Source organism: Triticum urartu, chromosome 3A (genome assembly GCF_056163025.1).
Source record: "Triticum urartu cultivar PI428250 chromosome 3A, HENAU_Tu73, whole genome shotgun sequence".
In the NCBI taxonomy this organism is placed as follows: Eukaryota; Viridiplantae; Streptophyta; class Magnoliopsida; order Poales; family Poaceae; genus Triticum; species Triticum urartu.
The window spans coordinates 650346084-650365496 of NC_141875.1; the positions used below are offsets into that span (position 1 = coordinate 650346084).

Consider the following 19413-nt stretch of genomic DNA (forward strand, 5'->3'; position numbering starts at 1 on the left):
GCCGTCACCCCGCCCCGCCCGTCTTTCTTCTCCTCTTTTTTTTCTTCTTCCTCTTTTTTTATCGGGAACGAGGGTCGTCGAGGGTCAGGGTCGCCGAGCGGTAGAGGAAACCCTAAATAGCAAGTATCGTCGATGTGAGATACATGTGGCCGTCAGTGTCGGACACTACACCCATGTCCCACAAGTGACGCGGGCTTCGACGCCCACGTCACTTGTGGGACGTGGATGTAGTGTCCAACACCGACGGCCACATGTATCTCACACGCACGATACTTGCTATTTAGGGTTTCCTCTACCGCTTGGCGACCCTCGACGACCCTCGTTCCCGATAAAAAAAAGAGGAACTACATCCTTTCTTCTCCTTTTTTTTCTTCTTCCTCGTCTTTTTCTATCCTTGAAGCGTTGTCGAGGCCAGTTCAAACCCTAGAGAAGCAGCGTTGAGGCCACCCCAAACCCTAGAGAAGCAGCATCGAGGCCACTAATTAATATTAGTTCTACGTTTGCCACTAATATATCCATCTGTCATGTTTGAATAAAAATTGCCATGTTGTAAATATTTGTAGAAACTACGGACACCGCCCGAGACGAAGTACAAGAAGAGTTGTTGGGGGACATAATCGCACGAGGAAGTGATGCCGTCTGCTCGTTGTTTCTCAACGACACCAATGGTCTGGAAGCAGCTGGCTATGATTATGATGGCTCCGGTGACCTAATGCAGGTGCAAGAAGGAGACCGTGAGGACGGCTCCGGTGACACAAAGCAGGTGCAAGAAGGAGACCGTGATGACGTCTCCGGTGACCGAACCGAGTCCGGCCAGGTATATATATTAATTAAGCTTCTGCTGACTAGCTAATTGATGCATTCATTGTTTTGGTATGTACACATATTAATTAAGTCTTTGTTCTTTTTTCTAGCCCTCCGGATCGAGGACAACTTCGGTAAAGAGACGAGGCCCGAAGAGAAAGTTGAGCTCGGATGAAAAGTTTGAGATCATAGCAATCGCGACCGACGGCCAACCGATTGAACCCCTCCGGACAAAGAGCGCATTTGTTGCTCAGTGCGGGGTTTTGGTTAGGGACAAGATCCCGATCAGCATCCAGCAATGGTTAAAGCCGGCTACAGAAGACCCTGAGGTGTCTTATGTCAATGATATGCAGAAAAATAATCTTTGGACTGAGCTGAAGTCAAATTTCACCCTACCGCCAGAGGATGATCCGGAGAAGCCAGTTAAAGAGCAATTAATCAAGTCTTTTGCTCTTAAGAGGATGGCAGAACTATTCAGGAGGTGGAAGAAAGAGCTGAATAAGTTTGTCGAAAATAAAGAGACACCAAAATTCAAGGGCAAATATGAGAAGATCAGAGATCACTGGCCCGCATTTGTGGCCCACAAGACATCGGAAAAGAGTAAGAAGATGTCAGTGACAAACAAGCAAAATGCTGCAAAGAAGAAGCATCACCATCGCATGGGGTCAAGTGGCTACCTCGCAGCCCGGCCTAAGTGGGCCAAGATTGAGAATGATCTGGTTGATAAAGGGATCGAACCAGAGACAATTAACTGGCCAGACCGTTGCTGGACTTGGTTCTTCAGGGCTGGCGGAACCTTGGACCCTGTATCAGGGAAGTGCATTTGGACGGACGAGCAAATGGAAATACCAGTCAAGAGGCTTAAGCACTATATCGAAGCAGCACAGCAAGGGACGTTCGTTCCAGACAGAGAGAACGATGAGCTCACAATGGCCCTCGGGAATCCGGCCCTCGGGAATCCTGAGCACCCTGGACGGACACGAGGCACGCCAGGCTCCATTCCGTGGAAGGCTGGTTTTCGGACACAGGCGGTTACAAATGCCACGAGAGGAGGAAGAAAGTGGAGCAGACCCAGCTACAGGCGCTGCACGCTAGGGTACAAGCGATAGAGGAACGAGAAGCAAATCGCAGCAAACGAACTGCCGAAGCTTCCCCTGAAGCTACCCCGTCATCTCAGCGGAGAAGCAGCGTGGCTTCCACCGAGCTGCTTCAGCCAGAGCATGTCTTGATGGCTCCTGCCAGCTATCCCATGGATTCTATCACGGAGTCTCAAAATGGCCATCTTATGACGCAATGGATTAATATGAAGGTCAAGGCGGCTGTTGGCTCTGTTTTTCCTACTGAACCCGGCGCAACTTTTCACTGCTGGCCAATTCCAAAAGGATATGCTAGGGTGATGGTGGATAAAATAACGGAGGGATTTGAGGACCTCCAGCTTGACCACCCTACCGGTGAAGGGGAGACTCGGCTGGGTTCTGCTCTGAAGACTCCATGCCTATGGCAGAAGGAGCTCATCAACCTTTCGAACTGGACGCCTCCGCCTCCTCCTCCTCCGGCGAGTCAGGGCACTCCGCCTCCTCCACTGCCTCCTCCTCCGGCGAGTGACGATCAGGGCACTCGGCCGGCTCCTTCTCCGGCGCGTGGCGGCACTCCGCCTCCTTCTCCGCCTGCGTCGGCGCGCCCGAGCAGCCAGCCTCCTCCTTCTCCGCCTCGTGAGCAAGGGCGGAAGAGAGCTGCCGCCGCTTCGGCTGCTCCGGCGCGTCGTAGTCCTTCTCCTCCACCTCGTAAGCAAGTAAAGAAGACAACCGCTCCATCTGCTCTGCCGGTGTCTAGCAGTACAGCCAGAGGCAGGAGGACATACAGATTCGGTCCTTCTCTGAAGACTCCAGAGAAGTTACCATACGAGAGGATCCCGGAGGAGAACGCCAAGATCGCGCGAGAAGAAGTGAGGAACTTCTTTGAAGGGGTGAAAGCAAAGAAACATCCATCTCCGGAGGAGAAGGTAGATCCGGTGAAAGCGAAGCGCACTCTGGCTGCCCTGACAAAACCACCCAAGTCTCCGTCGAAAGGAAACTATGAGCGCATTATTGGAAAGGAATTTGCCGAAGCGGAGCGGTCGGGAAGTACTGTCAGTGATCAAAGGCTGAAAGAACGACGAGCTGGGAAACAAATTGCCCAGCTCGGCGAACAAGCGAAGCAATCGTGCCCCCCGCTCAAGGTGCCTAGCGACATTGTTGCTAATGATCCGAGGATGGTGCCCGGTTATAGCAATCTTGGAGATTACCTGCCCGACGATGTACATTATGATTTCATGGAGGTGCAGATACAAAGATACGAGTACGGGAAGCCTCTCGTCAAAGATGAAAGATCTCTATCAACGATGATGCGAAGATTGCATCATTGGTACTTGAAAATCTGCAGAGAGTCTGGGGGGAGGAGTACTTTGTATGTGAGAGTTAAAAAGGAGCATGACCTCGTTGGAATTGATCTGTTGCATGTTCCATTTGAGGAGTTCTTTCAGTTTTTCAATCAATTGGCCCTTGATAAAGCAACGATCACCTGCTACTGTCTGTAAGTAGTACTACTTCTGTCATTAAGTCTCTCTATATAGCTCAGCTCTTTCATTGCATGTATTTATAATTACCCTCACTATATTATGCAGATTGAAGATCGTCGAATTGAAGAAAAGACAAATCGGTGATATTGGGTTCATTAACACAAATATCATAGATGCAACTCAGGTTAAATTTCATGCCGCAGATACCGAGGCCAACTTGCTACGATCGTTGGTAATAAATGAAAACAAAGATATAATACTCTTTCCTTACAACTTCAAGTGAGTGTTACTGTCTTGTGCATATTTGGTTTCCCTTATATATTAGTCAAGGTTATAGTAATATAATTGATGAGTTATGCATGCGTGTGCAGTTTCCACTATATTCTCCTAGAGATTAAGCTTGAGCAGGGACTAGTAACCGTCTTAGACTCAAGACGAAAAGATCCCCAGGACTATGCGGACATGACTCAAATGCTCGAGAAGTAAGTTAAATCAATCATTATCCATCATATCAGCAACTTTGTTCATTTCCTGATATATCAAGTAATTGTTTTCTTTGTCTGGCAGGGTTTGGAAAAAATTCACCAAAAAAGCTCCGGGACTCCCGAAGAAGCTGCAATTTAGACACCCGAAAGTAAGTACTATAGTAGCATGTTCCGCGCATCTCCTATTGATTCAAGCGCTAGTTTCATCAATAGCATTTGGCATTCTTGCTTATCAGTTTGATTGATCTATATTTCTTGTAAAGTGGTTGTGGCAGGAACAAGGGAATGATTTCTGTGGATACTACGTTTGCGAGTCCATCCGCCACACGACCTGTGAGCGGGGCTACTCTGACGAACAATATGAAGTGCGTAAATAACAACATTCACAATTTTATTTTATTACCATCATTTGTGTTGAGTTTCATTCATTCATATATATATGTATTGACCCCCTTTTTCAAATTAGATGTTTCAGAAGCGGGATGAACTCCTAGCACCAGCTCGCATGTGAGCAATTCAAAAGGAATTGGCGGCATTCTTTCTTGACCACGTGATCGCTGAAGACGGAGAATACTATGTGGACCATGAGTCCGTATGTTAGGAGATTATATTTGTAAAAGATAATTATTGCATATATGTAGCCGGTAGTGTCGGATAGATATACGAGAACTTGTTGTTCGACCAATCTCTCGGAGAAGGAGAGGTGGTCGATATCACTTCTCTCTGTATGCATATATGTTCATGACGATCTTCTGTTTCCTTCGTTTGCTTACTAGCTAGCTAGCGTGTCTAGTCCTCTCTATACGTATGTATAGTACGTAGCGTCGACCAAGCACGGACATAAGAGAGGACACTTCTCTCTATTAATTATAGCTAGCTAACACAATATATGAAACACCTAAATTAACCCCCCAAAACCCCCAACCCCCCCCCCCTTTCAAAAAAAACAAAAACCCCAGCCACAGAAATGCTGATGCGTGGATGCCTTTTGGTCCCGGTTGGTGCCATCAACCGGGACCAAAGGCCCTCCTGCCTGGGCTTCGCGCACAGGCCACGTGGAGGCCCATCTGTCCCGGTTCTGGATTGAACCGGGACTAAAGGGACAGGGCATTAGTACCGACCCTTTAGTCCCGGTTCAGGAACCGGGACAAAAGGCCCTTACGAACTGGGACAATAGGCCCCTTTTCTACTAGTGATATAGTGTAGTAAAAATATATTTCTTTGAAAATAATTATATTTATGTAAATATTTCCATTACCGGACCACCCTAGCGCTTTGGGCTGGCTACGCCACTGTTGCGGCCAACACTCTCGTTCTCTCCTACTCCCTCCATTCCAATGAATAAGGCGTGCACATTTCCCAAAATTCAACTCTGACCCTAAATTAGACCAACCAAATGTGATTTATTTGTGAAAAAATCTATATCATAGGATTCACATTGTAAAGTAGTTTTCAATGGTATAATTTTCAAATCACAAAAAGATGAACTAATTATTGTCAAAGTTTAATTTTGGGAAGTGTGTGAGCCTTCTTTATTGGAATGTAGGGACTAAGCAAAAATGCGCGGCTGTTATGAGAATGCTTCCACTAGGTACCACCACCGGTGCCATTGGTGAGATGGTCCCGATGAGGGAGAGAACATGCCTAAAGACCTTTGTGAGATTTGCACGCGCCATGGTGCAGGTATTTGGAGTAGGGTATTTTAGAGAATCAAATGTGCGAGATACAAAAATGTTGATGGCTATTAGAGAGGCAAGAGGTTTTCCAGGTATGCCCGATTCAGTTGATTGCATACATTGGCAATGAAAAAACTACTCCAATGATTTTGCGCGTGATATACCAAGGATACACCAAAGAGACCACCATCGTATTCAAAGCAGTGGCATTAAAGGACATATGGATTTGGCTCCAGCGATCTCCCTATTCAGAGACTTTGTAATTCGGAAGTGTCACCGTGCAACTACACTGTCAATGGGCATGACTAAAATCTATTTGTTCACAAATTTATTTATTTTCATAATTTTATTGGAAATTTTTTTAATCTGTTCATGTTTAAAAAATGTTTAGAAATTCAATAACTGTTAAGGGATTTCTCAAATTGTTCATGTTTTTTAAAAAATATTCACATTTTCAAATTATGTTCACATAATTAAAAAATGTCGGGGAATTAAAAAAACATTCAAAATAAAAAGAAGACAAAAACATCCGAGCTACAGTGTCCGGCGCACTACAGCGAACAGAGCGCCCACTACAGCGCTCTGGTAGCTACAGCAAATGCCGATACAATGCCGCTCGGCGCTAGCGGCTCCACTTGGGCTGGCCCCTGTGCGCTATTTGACGCAAAGCGTGAGTACGCGACACATAGAAGCTCAAGGGAAACGCGTACGTAAGGCAGTCAGACTCAGATTACTGTCGGACACGGATAAGGCCCACACCGACCCCCGACGCAGTCATATACCAGGGCCGGACCGCAGCACAGCAGAGGCTTTTGAGGCCGTACCTTGAGGCCATAAACTCCCCGGTTTCGGGAAGAAACCCTCGTCGCCGGAATGGAAGCCGCCGCCCGATCCCATGCTCCTATTTGTCCTCCATCATCCCGTCGGGCGACTCGGCCAAGGACCACCTGCTGCGATAGCGAAGGAGGAGGATGAAACGACAGAGGAAGAAGGGGGCCTCATCATCTTCTGCGACCTTCTCCCAACTGGGGAGCGAAGCGCCCACGCACAGCGCGGATTACACACAGGAGGGACTGGTCTGCTCTAGGCGATGGGCCGGCAGGGCTGATCGCCAAGCGCGTCGCGTATGACGTCGCCAACTATCTTCGTTTCCGTGCCGTGTGCCGCGCATGGCGGCGATGCTGCACAGAACCGCGCTCCCACGGCGGGCACGACCGCCAGTTCCATTGCTGGCGGTGGGTCCTCCTCCGAGACCCCCTCGCTGCTCCCAACCGCCGTTGCTTCCTAAACTCCTCCACCGGCGAGTTCACCCAACTGGACCTCCCGGAGCTCCTTGACCATGAGCTGCTCGCCGTCACCCCTGAGGGCCTCCTCGTCCTGCTCCACGACCATAACCATGTCCGCCTGCTCAACCCGCTCACGCGTCACCTCACAGAGCTACCGCCGCTCACCACGTTGCTTCCGTCTAAAGACCATGCCATGCTTTCCTTTTTCAACATAGGCAACTTCATAACGATGGGCTTCGGCATTGCTAGTGATGACTCAACAGAGGTGCTCTGCTTCAATAAGCTCGACATGCTTGGTAAGGCCAAGCCCGGCGACGACCACTGGATGTTGCTGGAACACAAAACTGATGGGCTTACAAAAAGGCCCCTAAGAGCAACTCTAGCAGACCCCGCAAAAATTCGACTCGCAAAACACGTTTGCGATTTCACGAAGATCGCGTTTGCGGGTTGAAAACATGCGCGGCAGAACAGAACCCGTATCAAAACCTGCATAATTTGAAAACACACTTTCGCGGAAGAAATTGCACCAATAGTTCATCACATACTACATAGTTCATCACATGATCAACAAACTACAAGCATAGTTTATACTACAAACTACGTTAAACTACTAGCATATGGGTTGGATCTGACGGCGGCGAGGTCGCGGCAACTGGACGACGCGGTGGAGGAGCCGGACGCTCAATCCTCCTCGCCAGAGCTTCACAGGTCGAGGTACTTCGCCGCCTGCTCTGCGCGGATGCGGCGCCCCTCCTCAGCCTTCTCGTTGGCGGAGCGGTTGTCGGCGACCGCCCGCCGTCACTCGAGGGCCTCGAGCTCCTCCGCGTGGCGCCGACTCTCCTCCTCCTCGCGCACGCTCTTCTCGGCGATGGCGGCGGCGACGGCGTCGAAGTCCGCGACATAGTTCTCGGGGTCGACGACTCCGCGGCGGCCGAGCAGAGCGGGCTCCTCGGGCTCCTCCTTCACCGGGAAGAAGGCAAACGGCGCCGGTGGCTCCGGCTCCTCCTCCTCGTCCAACCACTCCCTCTTCACGGGGAGGAAGCCCGCGTCGGAGGAGGAGGATCCGGCGTAGGAAGACCTCGCGGAGGAGAAGGACGCGCGCCGGCGGTCGTACTCCTCCGTCTCGCGGCGGTCGAAGCTCGCCGGCGGCAACAACCCGTGGTTGGTCCACCTCCGGGCGCTGCGCTTCCTCGCGCCGTCGGACCGGACGCGCCGCTCGCGCTCCGGGTCCCTCTGACTGCCGGATCTGCTGCCGGAGCCGCGTTCGGAGCTCCACATTCGCCCCCACATGACGGCTGGAGGCGGGGCGGAGGGTCGCCGGCGGCGAGAAATTGGGAGAGGGGAAAGGGAATCGGGTGGCTCGCGGCGGCGGGGGGATAGGGTTTAGACCCGCAAAAGGGTCGCGGAACTGCACTTATAGTGCTCGGGGCGTGCGGTTTGCGGTTTGCGGCAAATTGTTTTGCGGGCCGGTTGAGTATGCGGGCTTTGTTCTGGCCGGAAAATTGGACCGAGCCCACATACTCGTTGGAATTTTTGCGGGCAGGGCGTTTTGCGGGGTCTGCTAAAGTTGCTCTAATGTTTGCAGGGTGCTTGAGGGAGTCCTGGATTAGGGGGTATCCGGACAGCTGGACTATATCCTTTGGCCGGACTGTTGGACTATGAAGATACACGATTTAAGACTTCGTCCCGTGTCCGGATGGACTCTCCTTGGCGTGGAAGGCAAGCTTGGCAATACGGATATGTAGATATCCTTCCTTGTAACCGACTCTGTGTAACCCTAGCCCCCCCGGTGTCTATATAAACCGGAGGGTTTTAGTCCGTAGGACAACATACAATCATACTATAGGCTAGCTTCTAGGGTTTAGCCTCTCTGATCTCGTGGTAGATCTACTCTTGTACTACTCATATTATCAAGAACAATCAAGCAGGACGTAGGGTTTTACCTCCATCAAGAGGGCCCGAACCTTGGTAAAACATCGTGTCCCCTGCCTCCTGTTACCATCCGCCTTAGACGCACAGTTCGGGACCCCCTACCCGAGATCCACCGGTTTTGACACCGACATTGGTGATTTCATTGAGAGTTCTTCTGTGTCGTTACCGTTAGGCTTGATGGCTCCTTCGATCATCGATAGCGATGCAGTCCAGGGTTTGAATTTCCTCCCCGGACAGATCTTTGTATTCGGCGGCTTCACACTGCGGGCCAACTCGCTTGGCCATCTGGAGCAGATCGAGAGTTACGCCCCTGTCCACCAGGTCAGGTTTGGAAGCTTAAACTACACGGCCGACATCCGCGAAGACTTGATCTTCGACGAATTCGAGCCCCTGTCGAGTGCGCCGCACGGTCACGATGAGTATGATTTAGCTCTACCATCAGACAGTGTTCAGGAGATTGCATCGGCAACCGCCCCGACCCTCAATTCGGAGCGATTGCGCCATCCACGGACGAGGGGATAGACCCCGCCACAGAAGCCGCATTCTCAGCGGTATCGAGCCAAGTATCGACCTTACCCTTCACGAGAGCTGTGACGCCAAATTGCCGGATTCTTTCTCGGACACAGACTCCGAACCGCCTGCGCCCGTGCCTATCGAACCCGACTGGGCACCGATCATGAAGTTCACCTCTGCGGATATCTTTTAGCACTCGCCCTTCGGCGACATACTGAACTCATTAAGGTCTCTCTCCCTGTCAGGAGAGTCCTGGCCGAACTATGTTCGGCAGGATTGGGATGCGGATGACGAAGAAATTCGCCGCCCACCCACCACCCACTTAGTAGCCACTGTCGATAATTTGACCGACATGCTTGACTTCGACTCCGAAGACATCGACGATATGGACGACGATGCGGGAGACGAAGAGGAACCACTGCCCACAGGGCACTGGACAGCCACCTCATCATATGATATATACATGGTGGACACACCCAAAGTAGGCAATGGCGATGGGATGGCGGAGGATGATCCCTCCAAGAAGCAACCCAAGCACCGACGTCAGCGGCGCCGCTCTAAGACTCGCCAAAGCAAAAGCGGTGACACCGGCACAGGAGATAATAACACTCCGGACAGTGCCGAATGTTGGCGCCGCCTCTCCTCGCAGCGCCGCTCTTCTTCTTCCTCTCGTTGCCTGACACAACTCTCTTGTGGTTTCTCTTTATCTTCTTCTCTCAAGAACACAAGAACACACACACATGGAAGAAACTCAAACACACACACACACACACGCATGGACCAAGAAGGAGCACAAATACTTTGCCATGGGCTCTTCTCCTTGGCGAACACACAGGCTACATATTTTCCTCAGCCCTCTCGGCTTGAACTTTTCTCATTCATCAGTACAACTTAAATACCCAGTCCAATAGACTCACGCGCAGCCAAGGCAACAACCTACCCGGTTCTCATGCCATGCACCACACGACTTGATCCAGTAATCAACTGACCCATGCACTAACTACTAACTCCTAGGTATACGGCCGCCCGCACGTACGCTAACAATCTGGACGCACCACACCAGCAACAGCCTGCGATTTCCAGCGCCCGCGCACGCACGACCTGGGCGCCACCTCGCTTCCGCTGCGCCCGCTGATCCTATAGCTCCGTTGACTTACGATCGCAGGCCTAGCCACAACCGGCTCGACTCGCTCTAGACACGAACGTGGCAACGCACCGGTTCTCGGACTCGACCAATACTCATAGACCATGACACACTTGTGGTTTATTTCCTAACACCGAAGACGACAACAATCCCCTCCAGCAAGATTTAGAGCATGAGGATGGAGAAGCCAGCCCTCCCGAGAGAGCGGCAGATGGAGAGGCGGAGGATGATAATTACATGCCTCCCTCCGAAGACGAGGCAAGCCTCGACGACGACGAATTTGTCATGCCGGAGGATCCCGCCGAGCAAGAGCGCTTCAAGCGCCAGCTTATAGCCACGGCAAATAGTCTTAAGAAAAAGCAGCAGCTTCAAGCTGATCAAGATTTGCTAGCTGACAGGTGGACTGAAGTCCTTGCGGCCGAGGAATATGAACTCGAACGCCCCCCCAAGGGTTACCCAAAGCGCAGGTTGCTACCCCGACTGGAGGAGGAAGCATTAAAACCGACATGTCCAGCATATGACGCGGCTGATCGGCCACCTCGTGGCCGCGACAGAGAGGCATTTCAGCCAAAAACTCAGCCCGCACCCCGACGCCATGCAAATACAAATGACAAGGCACGGGGAAACACGCTAGACCTGCGAGACGTATTGGAGGACAAAGCAAAACATGCAAGATCGATCTACGGATCACGAGGGCGTGCCACTACGCGAGACGATAACCGTCACACCGGATACAGTAAAAGTAAATCCGGCCGGGCTGAACACAGCGGACAAGACTCATTTGAGCTGCGTCGCGACATAGCCCACTACAGAGGCGCCACACACCCGATATGCTTCACAAACGAAGTAATGGATCACCAAATCCTAGAGGGTTTCAAACCCGTAAATATCGAATCATACGACGGCACAACAGATCCTGCGGTATGGATCGAGGACTTCCTCCTGCACATCCACATGGCCCGCGGTGACGATCTACACGCCTTCAAATACCTCCCACTCAAGCTCAAAGGACCAGCTCGGCATTGGCTCAACAGCCTGCCAGCAGAATCCATTGGCTGTTGGGAAGATCTGGAAGCCGCATTCCTCGACAACTTTTAGGGCACTTATGTGCGACCACCAGATGCCGATGACTTGAGCCACATAATTCAGCAGCCAGAGGAATCGGCCAGGCAATTCTGGACACGGTTCCTAACAAAGAAAAATCAAATCGTCGACTGTCCGGATGAAGAGGCCCTAGTAGCTTTCAAGCACAACATCCGCGACGAGTGGCTCGCCCGGCACCTTGGCCAGGAAAAGCCGAAATTTATGGTAGCCCTCACGACACTCATGACCCGCTTTTGCGCGGGAGAAGACAGTTGACTGGCCCGCAGCAATAACATATCAAAGAACCACGGTACTTCACATACCAAGGATAGCAATGGCAGGTCACGTTGCAACAAACATAAGCGCCGCGTCAATAGCGACAATACCGAGGATACGACAGTCAATGCCGGATTCAGAGGCTCTAAACCCGGTCAGCGGAAAAAGCCATTCAAAAGAAGCACTCCGGGCCCGTCCAGTTTGGACCGTATACTCGATCGCTCGTGCCAAATACATGGCACCCCCGACAAGCCAGCCAACCACACCAACAGGGAATGTTGGGTGTTCAAGCAGGCCGGCAAGTTAAACGCCGAAAACAAAGATAAGGGGCTACATAGAGATGACGAGGAAGAGCCCCGGCAGCCGAACACCAGAGGAAAGAAGAGCTTCCCCCCCACAAGTGTGGACGGTGAACATGATATACGCAACCCACATCCCCAAGAGGGAGCGGAAGCGTGTGTTAAGGGATGTATACGCGTTGGAGCCAGTCGCCCCAAAGTTCAACCCATGGTCCTCCTGTCCGATCACCTTTGATCGCAGGGACCACCCCACTAGTATCCGTCATGGTGGATTCGCCGCACTGGTCCTAGACCCAATCATCGACGGATTTCACCTCACTCGAGTCCTTATGGACGGCGGCAGCAGCCTGAACCTGCTTTATCATGACACAGTGCGCAAAATGGGTATAGCCCCTCGAGGATCAAACCCACAAAAATGACCTTCAAAGGCATCATACCAGGTGTAGAGGCCCATTGTACAGGCTCAGTCACACTGGAAGTGGTCTTCGGATCCCCGGATAACTTCCGAAGCGAGGAGCTAATCTTTGATATAGTCCCGTTCCATAGTGGCTATCATGCACTGCTCAGGCGAACCGCATTTGCGAGATTCAACACGGTACCGCACTATGCATATCTCAAGCTCAAGATGCCAGGACCTCGTGGGGTCATCACAATCAATGGAAACACAGAACGCTCTCTTCGCATGGAGGAGCACACTGCGGCCCTCGCAGCAGAAGCGCAAAGCAGCCTCTTAAGGCAATCCACCAGTTCGGCGATTAAGGACCCGGACACCTTCAAGCACGCCCGGAGTAATCGACAACAAGACCGCCTGGCACGTTTCGAGCTCGCATAGCAATGCGCCCTCACCCCAGTACCAGCCAAATGGTGAAATCCGTGCCACGCGTACATAATTACGCATTGAAAATACCATGGGCACAGGTGGGGAGGGGGCACGACTACGGCATGCCCCAAGACGCGGCTCAACCACACTAGGGGCTTCCCGCTTTATTATTTTTCTCTCTTTCAGGACTTTAATCTCTGGAAACGCCGTCCGGCAGTACGATTGCCGGACACACGATGCAACAACCAAGGAGGCAGAAAGCTATGTCGCACCATGGAATTCCCAGGTGGTCTCTGATAACGAGTGAAATACATGCTTTAAATACCATTCCTCAGCTTGCCCTTGGAAGGGACATGTCAAATAGTCCTACTTTTTTGCTTATCGCACTAATTGTATCATTCTGCCTCGACGCACCTTTTTTGAATAAACAATGCATAGCACTAGTCTATTATAGCATTCTCTATTCTTTTTATATATATGTTCATTCATGACATTCAGCACCCGTACACTCTGGTACGGCCAATACGCCAGGGGCTTAAGCGTACCCCATAATACGGCGTGAGAACTCCAAACACTTTTGACAGTGCGGCACCCCGAACTTATAGCATTATATGCATCAGCTCCGAATCATGTCTTGGGTCAATAGTTGGGTTTGCCCGGCTCCCATGTTTTGGTACCTTGCGTTCCGCTATATCGGTTAAGGTAGCACTGGGAGAACTACTGCGATTGTGCCCCGGTTCATCTGGGCTAAGCACCTCAGTAGAGAAAGCTAAAACTGACTGTCATGATAAGGCGAGAGTTGGTCACTGTTCGAGAGGTCTCGAGTCCCTAAAGACTTATGCCGCTTAGGGCGAGGAGTCGGCTTTGCCCGACTTAGGCGTGTATAGCGCCCCGAATTCGGCCTTCCGAATACTAGGGGCTTCGCCAAAATTTAAAATTGTAGACTTTTATGGCTAAGTGAGAGTGATAACACATTATAGTCCGATCGCCTTGTTCGTTGTGCTGAGCACCTCCCTCGAAGGATCCAACAATGGGAAAAAGAGTGCTCAGATTTATCCCGAACACCCCAGCACTCGTGGCATGGGGGCAGAAGCCGACGACTGGCCATCTCTCAGATTTGATAAACGGCCGCACAGAAGGTAATATTTTAAATTCAAACAAGCGTTGCATAGCGCACATGAACAAGTTTTCATAATACAGGATCACACGAGCAAGTTTATTCAAAAATTACATCCTTCGCACATTCATCCGCCACAAGACGGGCACCCTTCAGGACACCCTCATAATACATCTCAGGGTGGCGATGCTCCTTGCCCTGCGGCGGCCCCTCCTTCACCAGCTTCTCGGCGTCCATCTTGGCCCAGTGCACCTTCGCACGGGCAAAAGCCTGGCGTGCACCTTCGATGCAGACGGATCGCTTTATGACTTCCAGCCGAGGGCAGGCGTCCACAAGCCGCCTCACCAGGCCAAAGTAGCTGTTGGGAAGGGAGTCGCCTGGCCACATCCGGACTATAAGGCCCCTCATGGCCTGTTCGGCCGCCTTGTGCAGCTCGACCAGTTGCTTCAGCTGGTCGCTCATAGGCATCGGGTGTTCGGTCCTAGTATACTGAGACCAGAACAACTTCTCTGTCGAGCTTCCCTCCTCGGCCTGGTAATATTTCGCAGCAACCGACACGCTGCGGGGAAAATCTGCGAATGCTCCTGGAGAGCTCCGGACTCGGGTAAGTAATAAGTAATTTACTTTCACATGCTTGCTTTGCATAATGAATGCCTTACCCGCTGCTATCTTCCTCATCGCCTCAATTTCCTGGAGGGCCTTTTGGGCTTCAGCCTAGGCACGCTTTGTGCTCTCGAGGGCCGCGGCAAGCTCGGACTCTCACGTCTTCGAGTCAAGCTCCAAAGCCTCGTGCTTCTTTACGAGAGCCTGGAGCTCTTACTGCACCTCGCCCACTCGTGCCTCTTGTTTCTCCCGCTCGGTGCGCTCCTTGGCCGCTTTGTTTTCGGCCTCGGACAGCGCTTGCTTCAGGGTCGCCACTTCGGTCGTGGCCCCTGGCACATCCATGATGATCCTATCATTTTGCAACCATATCTTATATATATATAGTGTTACTATTCATCACCCAGGGTGCAGAATAAGTTATTCTTCATCCGAGGTAATCTTACGATCATTTCATGATTAAATTGCATTTCAAATTCAAATAGTTACATTCCTATTGATTCACTACGTAAAATTTGACATGAGAAAATAAAAATATAGGTCATAAGACAAGAAAATTTGCAGTTTATGTGTATTTTAGACTATGTTTTTATGTTTGTAATTTTACATAACATAAAATATTTTTTACGGCGATTATATATTTTCTTACGGTCCCTTTTTGCCTCGGAAATAAGACAAAACTTACGGAACGTAAAATTACGGTGCATTGATGGTAAAATAGAGGGGGGTGAAGAATAACTATTCCTCAACCAGGATGACGAATAGCGCGACCCTATATATATATATATATATAGACAAGGTATTACTTACCTTTATTCTCCTCGAGTTGCCTCTTGGCAAGGCTGAGCTCTTTCTCGGACCGCTCGAAGTTCTGCTTCAGAGCGGCGACCTCCGCAGTCAGTGCGGCAGAGGCCAGTAGCAAAGTCTGCATACGCATATAGACATACTTATTTAGACTCCTGCGGATATTATTTGATCCTCTATTCGGCTTTTCTTTGTGAACACCAAACAGAGCATCAGGGGCTACTATCTATGCGGTAATATTTTCCTATATTTTAAATACTTACTTCAAAGCCTGTTAGAAGGCCGGCACAGGCTTCAGTCAGTCCGCTCTTGGCGTACTGAACTTTCTTGATCACCACACTCATAATAGTGCGGTGCTCTTCGTCGATGGAAGCGCCGCAAAGTGCTCCCAGCAGGTTGTCCGGTGCCTCTGGATGGACAGAGGTCACTAGCACGGGCGGCTTGCCCCTCTTGGAAGGGGGCCGCCTGCCGGAGTCCGGAACCACTAGAGGTTCCGGCGCGGCGTTCGGCTGGGGGCCGAACTCGGAGCCCTTGGGAGTTTTGCTCCCTTCACCCCTAGAGTCCAGAAGTTCGCCTTGAGGCGCCTCTGGGACTACCTCCCCCCGGCTCGGTGCCCCTTGAGACAATACCTAGGCATTGTCCGTAGGGCGAGGAGAGGAGGCGGATGGAAGTGGATCGCTATCCATATCTGACGAGTCCAAGGAACCGTCCGACGAGGATACGTCGATATGGGCTCGGGGCGTACTGCATGATCATATTCGACGTTAGGAGGAGCAGTGCGATAAAAGTTTGCTATGAGTTACTCTGGTATCTGAATACTTACGACTTCGCCAGGGGCTTAGCCCTGAGTAACCACTCGTCTTCGCCGTCGGCGGCGGTGGTGGAACCGTCCAGAAGGAGAGTCCTTCCCTTCTTGGACCCTTCGGCCTCCCCGGTTGGGGCGGCCTTCCTTTTCTTGTCTCCCCCGGCTTGAGGGGGAGAGTCTTCATCTTCCTCCTCCCTATTTTCATGGGAGGAGTGCGTCTTGGAGTTATCGTACGATAAGTCCGATAGCACCTAGCGCCGGGAACTCTTTCGGGTTCCCTGGGCCTTCTTCTTGGTCTTCTCCGGCACCTCGTAAGGAGCCGGAGTCCGCATTTCCGTATGGAGAGTGTCCGCAGGGTCTTCGGGCAGAGGGGTCGGACAGTTAATCTGCTCCGATGTCTCCACCCAGTCCTGTCAAAGGCATGGGAGCTCAGACCCCGCACATGGTTAAGCTATGGGAAATAAATACCCTACCAGATGTACAAAACTTACCGGATTCGCAGGGCGCTTCGCGCTTAGCTCGCGGTCCTCGGTAAGAGAAGGAGGGACCTCGGCGCCCTTGAACAACACCTTTCAAACGTCCTTATGCGTCGTGTCAAAGAGCTCATGTAAAGTCTGGTGCTGGGCCGGGTCGAACTCCCATAAGTTGAAAGCCTGTTGTTGACATGGGAGGATCTGGCGGAAGAGCATGACCTGGACTATGTTGACAAGCTTAAGTTTCTTGCTTATCATGTTCCGGATACACTTCTGGAGTCCGTCCATCTCCACCAATGAACCCCAGGACATGCCCTTCTCCTTCTAGGAAGTGAGCCGCGTGGGGATTCCGGATCGAAACTCGGGGGCCGCCACCCAGTTGATGTCGCGCGGCTCGGTGATTTAGAACCACCCTGATTGCCACCCCTTTATGGTCTCTAGAAGGAGCCCTCGAGCCACGTAACGTTGGGCATTTTTCCCACCATGGCTCCGCCGCATTCCGCTTGTTGGCCGCCTACTACCTTCGGCTTGATATTGAAGGTCTTCAGCCACAGGCCGAAGTGGGGCCGGATGCGGAGGAAAGCCTCGCACACGACGGTAAACGCCGAGATGTTGAGGATGAAATTCAAGGCCAGATCATGAAAGTCCAGCCCATAATAGAACATAAGGCCGCGGACGAATGGATGGAGGGGAAACCCCAGTCCGCGGACGAAGTGGGGGAGGAAAACCACCCTTTCATGAGGTTCCGGGTATAGACGATCTGCCCCGCGGCTGGCAGCCGGTGCGCGATATCCGCGGCTAAGTATCCGGCCCCGCGCAGCTTTTTGATGTATCTCTCCATGACGGAGGAGACCATCCACTTGCCTCCCGCTCCGGACATGTTGGAGAGGGTTGAGGAGAAGGATGTGGACTTGGGCGCTGGAGCTCGAGTGCGCAAGAATGGATGAGCAAGGAGGAAGAAGGCGTGGGCAGAAGAAGGTGAAACCCTATCCCTTTATAAGGGCGGACGAAACTATGCGTCCCCACAAGCCTGGTAAAACTCGCTTATCCCCCAAGCGCCGTAATTGATGGCGCGGTTGGGTTAACCACGTCCGTATTGATGGGAATCCCGTAATAAGGGGACACGATCTCTGCTTCGACAAGACGTGCCAAGGAAACCGCCTCGCGAAACACGCTGAGATAGGTTATGAAAAATGATTCGAATAAAGACCTGGCTGTGGCGTGAAGCCACGCTACGGGGTACATCAGCAGATCAGATTTGTGGAAATATTATTCTCTCTACGGCGGTATGTGGAACTTGTTTTGCAGAGCCGGACACGATCCTCGTGTTCAAAATCTTCTATGAAGTATTCGGAGGAGGAACCCGCCTTGCAATGTCGAAGACAATCTGCGCGCTGGACTCATCCTCATTGAATCCCGGTTCAGGGGCTACTGAGGGAGTTCTGGATTAGGGGGTATCCAGACAGCCGGACTATATCCTCTGGCCGGACTGTTGGACTATGAAGATACAAGATTGAAGACTTTGTCGCGTGTCCGGATGGACTCTCCTTGGCGTGGAAGGCAAGCTTGGCAATACGGATATGTAGATCTCCTTCCTTGTAACCGACTCTGTGTAACCCTAGCCCCCCCCGGTGTCTATATAAACCGGAGGGTTTTAGTCCATAGGACAACATACAATCATACCATAGGCTAGCTTCTAGGGTTTAGCCTCTCTGATCTCGTGGTAGATCTACTCTTGTACTACTCATATTATCAAGAACAATCAAGCAGGACGTAGGGTTTTACCTCCATCAAGAGTGCCCGAACCTGGGTAAAACATCGTGTCCCCTACCTCCTGTTACCATCCGCCTTAGACGCACAGTTCGGGACCCCCTACCCGAGATCCGCTGGTTTTAACACCGACAGTGCTTGTACCATGTTAACGTCAATGCTGTCATGGTGCTGCAATTCCGTCCAAACCAGCCACCATGCCTGGAGGTGGCTGCCAAGCTGAATATGCGTGTCTTCCCATATACGGACAGTATGCATCTCTTCAGCAATTGTGGTGAGCTGATGCTGATGCATGATCAGGTTGTACCATTCACGTCGCGAAATAAATCAGGCTATCGCCATCAGTACGGCATGTATCGAGTGAATTTGGATACCGGGACACTGTCCCGTCTCAAGAGCTTGGGTTGTGGCCGCGCATGGCGTGCGATGTTCTTGGGCATGTATTGCTCTTTCTCGGTGCCTCTAGAGGTATTTCCCTCTGGCTCCATTAGTGCTAACACCATCTACCCGAGCTTTGAATTTGTCGTGAGAAGGTTGTTTAAAGTTGGAGCATATCATCCGGCACATGGACGCATCGAACGACCATGTAGCTTGGTGTCGCGGCCGCATACTGTCATTGACTATCTATTTTTGTCCAATACAGTAGATGATGAGTAGTTTACCCCCATTTCCTTTGGTAATTTAGCATGCACGGTTATGCAATATCCATGCATGCCTCTAGCGAGACACATGAACTCAAATAGATAGTCAACAAGATGTAATGACCTTCACCGGAGATGGAAGTGGACTCAATCACCTACAGCAGAGCGCGAATGTGCTGCTTCAGACCGATTAGGGTGACCTTCTAGGGTGTGGTAAAAGCCTCAAATGACTTGATCTCCTCTAGCATAGTGTCTCCCAAGACATCTTCCCCAGGACATCAAGTAGCACTATCTGCGAGGCAGAAAACACATGAGATTTTCATCAGTG

General features: G+C 51.3%; 1 protein-coding gene across 1 annotated transcript in view; it reads left to right on the forward strand.

Moving 5' to 3' along the window:
- The window catches only part of LOC147981089 (uncharacterized), a 37655-nt gene extending 18554 nt beyond the window's left edge, over nucleotides 1-19101 (forward strand). Inside the window, exons 2-3 of the mRNA XM_087515860.1 lie at nucleotides 6506-7190; nucleotides 18580-19101. Coding sequence (XP_087371986.1) covers nucleotides 6506-7190; nucleotides 18580-19101 — 1207 coding nt within the window. The remainder of the gene's footprint in view (nucleotides 1-6505; nucleotides 7191-18579) is intronic.
- The last annotated feature ends 312 nt before the right edge of the window (nucleotides 19102-19413 follow it).